The sequence below is a fragment of the Sinocyclocheilus rhinocerous genome, unplaced genomic scaffold (assembly GCF_001515625.1).
Source record: "Sinocyclocheilus rhinocerous isolate Xijiao unplaced genomic scaffold, SAMN03320098_v1.1 scaffold86, whole genome shotgun sequence".
Lineage (NCBI taxonomy): Eukaryota > Metazoa > Chordata > Actinopteri > Cypriniformes > Cyprinidae > Sinocyclocheilus > Sinocyclocheilus rhinocerous.
Window position 1 is genome coordinate 421,654 of NW_015650012.1, and position 6,086 is coordinate 427,739.

The 6,086-nt window shown below is 39.7% G+C and overlaps 1 protein-coding gene across 4 annotated transcripts in view; it reads right to left on the bottom strand.

The window, feature by feature from the left end:
• The window catches only part of LOC107711334 (uncharacterized), a 12,811-nt gene extending 7,723 nt beyond the window's left edge, over window positions 1-5,088 (bottom strand). Inside the window, exons 1-6 of one of the 4 annotated variants that reach the window (XM_016516310.1) lie at window positions 4,741-5,088; window positions 4,200-4,258; window positions 3,940-4,076; window positions 3,796-3,860; window positions 3,564-3,616; window positions 33-1,008 (exon numbers count right to left, since the gene is read on the bottom strand). In XM_016516310.1, the coding sequence (XP_016371796.1) occupies window positions 57-995 (939 nt within the window). In that variant the 5' untranslated portion in view covers window positions 996-1,008; window positions 3,564-3,616; window positions 3,796-3,860; ... (1 more) ...; window positions 4,200-4,258; window positions 4,741-5,088 and the 3' untranslated portion in view covers window positions 33-56. Of the gene's footprint in view, window positions 1-32; window positions 1,892-3,154; window positions 3,386-3,563; window positions 3,617-3,795; window positions 3,861-3,939; window positions 4,077-4,199; window positions 4,259-4,740 lie in introns of those variants that run through there. The other 3 variants (XR_001636692.1, XR_001636693.1, XM_016516313.1) reach the window with 3 other exon arrangements.
• Window positions 5,089-6,086: the final 998 nt, after the last annotated feature.

Here is a 6,086-nt window from a genome sequence, read left to right on the forward strand (position 1 = left end):
AACAGGTTCTGTGGGCAGAAACAGCTACTTACCAAAAATACACTTTTCCCAGGACTTCAGCTCCTTTGTTTAACTCCTTTCTTGCTTTCGTCAGCTGTCTGCTGTGGCTCATTCTGCTCCCATATGTCGTTCTGTTCCTCCTCGCTCTCTTTGACCTCTCCGTCACCTTTCCCATCATCCCCCTCTGCCGAAGCTTCACTCTGGCGTACACTGACAGAGATGACCAGCGCTTGCACGATACCGTAGATCAACGCAAACGGCAGCAGGTACTCCTGTACCACCCACAGCAGTCCGGCCATCCCAACAGACGACACCAGAAACATGGCCATCCCATGGAGCCACAGCTTCAGGGCCCCCTGCACCCCCATCACGTCCAAAATGAACTTGGTCGGAGGGGATACGGTGGTCAGGAAGCCCACCACAAACAAGTCAAAGAGGTGGCGGAGGAAATTAAAGCAAATATCGTAGTGCTCAGGCACGATTTTCCCCGTCCATGAGCGAGAGAAGAACTGGAATGCTGATGTCTGCTGGGACAGCGGTGTGGGGGACGGAGGGGGCGTCCCGTAGTCTGATTCCCCGTCGACTTCATCGCTGTCCCACGTCCCTTCATTCCACCCGGCACATTTCCGCTGGCTTAACGCAGTGGACGATGACCACCTGGGCCAGAAAAAGTATCTGGATGGAAGCATACGGCTCCACCAGCGTGAGGACCTTTGGGCCGCTGCTTTCTCAATCTCAATATCAGCCCTCAGCTCTTCAATGTCCAAAGGCTTGATAGTCTCCTCAGTCTCCCAGAATTCCTCTGCGATTGTCTTTTGGTCCTTTTTAGTGTTCTCGCCCCTCCAAACCCAGGCAGTAAGTCCCCATAAGCCCCATCTGCTTTCAGTCTGATTGTCCGTTGTTGGGGGTTTCTCAGGTTTGGCCTTACTGCCCCAGGACAAGTACAGATTTGCTGGACTGACCCACCCCCAAACTCGCCCTACAACTGCGGTCATGTCGGCACTATTACTTTATAATGCACAAAGGAGGAAATTAAAATGCTATAACATTAATAAAGTGTCTGTGTGGGGCAAAAGCTCATATAATTGATAATTACACATTAATAACTATAGTATAAAGCAATAATAAGCACAGCCACCTCTTCATCTAATGGTATAGCTATTTAAAAAATCAGAAAACGACGTTGAGTGTCCCTTTATTACGACATATAAAGTTGTACACCGCTACAAGTATAAGAAGGCATCTAAACAATGAGACCTCAACATACCTGTATTAAGGCGTGTTTGTATTAAAGCAAATGAACCAGAAAACAACTGACGGCCACACCCGTGCAAATCACTCAATGACAGGAAAATAATATAATTTTTATTAAAAATTAAAAGCGAAAACAAAACAAAAAATACTGTGGTAATGGGGTTTCGTTTATTTTTGAGCTCTAAAGGCATTTTCCTCAGGCGAAACGGCGTCGGTTAGCATGTCTGAACAAGCCGAGCGACTCTGAAACTTTAAACGCTAAACTGTGTCGATGTCGACCGGCGAAACACTAGCGACCGGAGAATCAAACATACCTGCGACCCCAAATCTTCAGTTCTATATGACTGCAGTAAGGACACGCAATTACATCTTCCAGACTTCACTTGCAAAAACATTTGAGTTCACTTATCGAAGCCAGCTTCACATTCCTGTCCATTAGCACCCGGCACATACGTGCTCGAAATTAAACCGTTTCAGCACGTAAACAGCTCGACAAAGTGCGAAAATGCAGTCCAGTTTAATTTCAACAGATTCACGGAGTTTTGACAGATAACTTAAGTCTCTGCTGTGTACGAGCTGGTTTGCTTGTCTAGTAATGCTTGTCTAGGGAAGTCCGGCTCATTTCGGCGAATCGGTTCTTTCAAACGGTTCATTTGAAAGAACTGGTTCAACCAATCAATTCAGTGAATTCTTTTAACTCGTGCTGCCTGATATCCCGGCGTGGCATATTATTTGCTCGAAAATGTCCCAATAAAGCCGTATAATAATTAAAGCCATATAATAAAGCCACGTATTGCTGTTCCTTACGAGTATTTCGTTACGAATCATACATGTATGAGAGACTAGCTGGAATAGATGCCGTTTACTTTTTATTATATTTATGCACTTAGCTGACGCTTTTTATGCCAAGCGACAAGCAATTCGCCACAGAGCCAACAAAATTCATAGTGTACAATGCCAGGTTTAGCTAGAAAGCTTTAAAATAGTAAGCAAAGTATGCTAATATGTCATACCGAATTCGGAATACCACACAACGTTTACCTCATATAGTAAAATAAATACGCTAATATATATGCTAAGGTTCAGAATTTAACCAGTCTCTTTCAATTTGTTCTCGGTTCAATGAGTTGGAGTTGTTGACTCGACAACAAATTCATTGAAAAGATTCGACTCAAAAGGACGATTCGTTCACAAATCGGGCGTCGCTACGCACTGCTATGTGCAGAACAGAAGCGGTTACATTAGCATCGCTGACCCGATGACCTTCGCTCTGCAGATTTGTGACAGTCCGTGTAAACTATTAAAATGTATATATTTCCAAAGCGTGGGTTTTATTTTGTTACAACAACAGGTAGGCTAGCAGTAAAAAAAATATGTATAAGCGTGTACCGAAATTGAGTTAAATAGAGTGAAGTCAAATATGACAATAGCCGCCAAGTAACTGAACTCTTTCCATAATAAAAGTCCTTAGCGATTCCTAATAAACAGCAGCTGAAGAGAGGAATGGCATGTCGAATTCATCAAGTCCACCTGTGTGATACATTGTACACGAATACTTCAAAAGACCCATAAATAAAAATTAGAGCCTATACTGACTGATTCTTAATCTTCAAATATATTTTAAAAATTTAGATAGCATATCAGAATTTCATGAATAACCCATTTCATAAACACAAAGTTCTATGCACTACATTTTTTAATATAAATCATGTATAGGGTGTAAATCAGCTACATGGCATGAAAGCTATGCACTTTTAAAATGACTCCCAAAAGCATTTGCACTAATATTTGACCGTATCTAACAACATGAATAAGATTAAGGCATAAAACTACAAGATAGCCCCGCTACTCCCATAAAAAAAATAAATAAAAAAAACAATGACTTCATATTGAACTGTAATAGTAATTTTTATTAAATGTAAAAGAAAACTGTACATTTTTAGAAAAAGCAGCATACAAAGAACTGAGAAGTCAAAAACAAGCAGTTACTTTCTCAAACTGTCCTTGGAATGACATACAATGACATTGAAACACAAGTGTATAAGTTACAATAACTACAGAGGAGCTTTAGTTCACCATTGTGCTGCAAACCGGGCACCACAACTCTTCTGCCACTGCATCAACTTCTGTCCTTGAAAGAAAACGCGTGTATTAGATTACAAAGGGGGAAAATAAGTGTATTAGTTGCCTGTCAGTGTTTCAGTGCGCCGCGAGAAAGTTACTTCATTGAGTTTCAGTGGAACCGAACAACGCGCTCATCATTAACACCCAATTACAACCAAAGGTAAGTTTACTGGGCCAGTACTTACACAGTGACAGATTCAAAGGAATCATTGGCTCATCATTCTGGCATCATGTCAACCTAAAAAAGATAAAAAAATAAAATCCAACATTAACTAGAAGTTCTTAGTAATAATAAACACGTTTTCATAATCAAAAGCTGTGCTCAGAGAAATGTGAAGAGCTTCATGTTGTCATCAGAGACTATTGAATCATCACTGCACATCACTGATAAAACATCAGCACTGTCCGGACACCAACCTTCATGTTGATTCATGTGGGCTGGAGACGATGTCTAGGCCGGCTTCAAATCCTTAGTTAAAAACCTTGAAAATAAACGCTAATTGTTAGAGATTATCATGGGCCATACTTGCAAATTCATATGCATAAGAAACAATCTCTTACCCACTAGTCGTCAACCGCTGCCATCAGCCATCCTGCTGGAATCCAACGTGTAAATGTATCTAGACATTTAGAGACATTCAAAGCCACTTCTGCTCAGTCGCAAGCTGTACTGCATGTGTTCAGTGCACTGTGAAGAGCTTCAGGAGTAAATCAGAGACTCTAGTCTAATGATTCAACATTGCATGCAATAATAGACAAGAAACCATGCTTTTAAAAGCACTAATTATTTGAGGTTTTCATTGGCATCAACTAGCTCTTACCTGCTGATCGTCAGCCGTTAACATCAGCTGCCTGGCAACATCTGCTCCTCCCATCCAACCTGTAAAAAAATTACTTTAGCATTTAGACAAAATCCAAGCCACTTCTGCTCAGTCACAAGCTGTACTGCATGTGTTCAGTGCACTGTGAAGAGCTTCAGGAGTAAATCAGAGACTCTAGTCTAATGATTCAACATTGCATGCAATAATAGACAACAGGGGTTTTCAATCTTTCAGATGTCACAGACCTCCAAATAGGGTTAGAGGGACCACCATTCTGAAGTTTATCAGCTATATATTTATATGTATAAAGACCATATTTATACCTTATTAGTTTGCAAAGTATTCAGTTACTATTACATAGTTTTCAGTTACATTTTTAGTACAGTAAATGTATTATGTACTTATTTAAATACATTTTTTTATCTTTTTATTTTAATTGAATGTATTTATTTATTTTTAGTTTATTTATTATATTTACTTTACGCTGTTTTTCTCTGTTTTGAAACCCCCTGAAAGAAAACAGAAGTGCCGTGTCTCATACTTGCGTCACTGGGGAATTGTTGCAGCTTCGGTACATTCTCTGAAATTTGGTTTCCCAAAACATCAATGTTCAGCTTAAGTAAATATGATCTGCAAAACAGTGAAGGTAATATATTATCAAGTCATATTGGGCTAAGCATGTTGATCTATGGACTAATGGCGCATTCGAGCACGAGGCCATCAGCACCATCGCGGTAAAGTTGGTTTTATATTGGACATTCGTTTGACATTCGGACTTTCCTTACCTTTACGTGAATAAACGCGCTAAAAGTGGCCGCCTGTGCATAGATATAATGGTATGACGTGATACTTATGTCGGATAATGTTCTTTCTTGGTAAAACGCCTTTTAAATGTGTGAGAAAGAATCGCGCAGCGAATGACATTTAACAGGGTCCTAATGCTGCAGTCAGGGTAGCGAAATATCTGCCTGCATGAAAATACAAACATATTTTGTGTTTATGTTGCATGATTTTTTTTTTTTCATTTGTTTTCTTTTTCTTCTTTATAATTTATTTAAACAAAATGATGCATGCACTTTCTAATAGTGAGATGGGATATTTGGGATACTAGAGCATGCAGTAGTAATTGCTGGAAATTAAATGTTGTTAAAAAAAACAACATCAAATAAGAGATAAAGTTAAATGTTCTTAAAAAGTTGCCAGGGGAAATCAGAAATATAAAATATATATATATACGAAAAATATAAAAAGAAACATAAATATAAAAGAGTACAACTATTGCTGTATTTATATGATCATATCTACTGACTGCAATATATAATAGATATGTTTGGTTGCTATGCAGCACAAAGTTGTGCGTCGTTGCCAAGAGGAAACGGAAATAAATCCTTAAATATAAAGCACTAAACTGTGTTTTGGGGTAAGCGATACAAAAAAATAAATAAATGAATAAAAATACAGGTCATTCATCGCTACCTCAAGAACTGCAGCATGCATCCACAGAATGGAAAGCACCTTCTTCTTCTTCTTCTTCTTCTTCTTTGACGTTTTATGGCGGTTGGCAAACCAGCAGATTTCTACCACTTTCTAAATGAAAGATTTTTATGTTTACATTTATGGAAATATAACTAGAAACTATCCTGCAGGCGTGTGCACGGTGTACTACTCCTCCAGCGGAGTGAATGAAGGGAGTGACACAAACACAACACAATGGGAGGACAGAAGCAGCTCCGATAACACCGCTATACAGCTGTGCCTTTAAACCAGCCCACTGCTGAAGCGGCACTGATGGGGGACTGGTGCTTTAACTAAGTCAAGTGCAGCGAGAATCGATTGGCGCTGTGATACATGCAGCAGGGCATTAGTAGTGTATTGTCTTAAGATTCC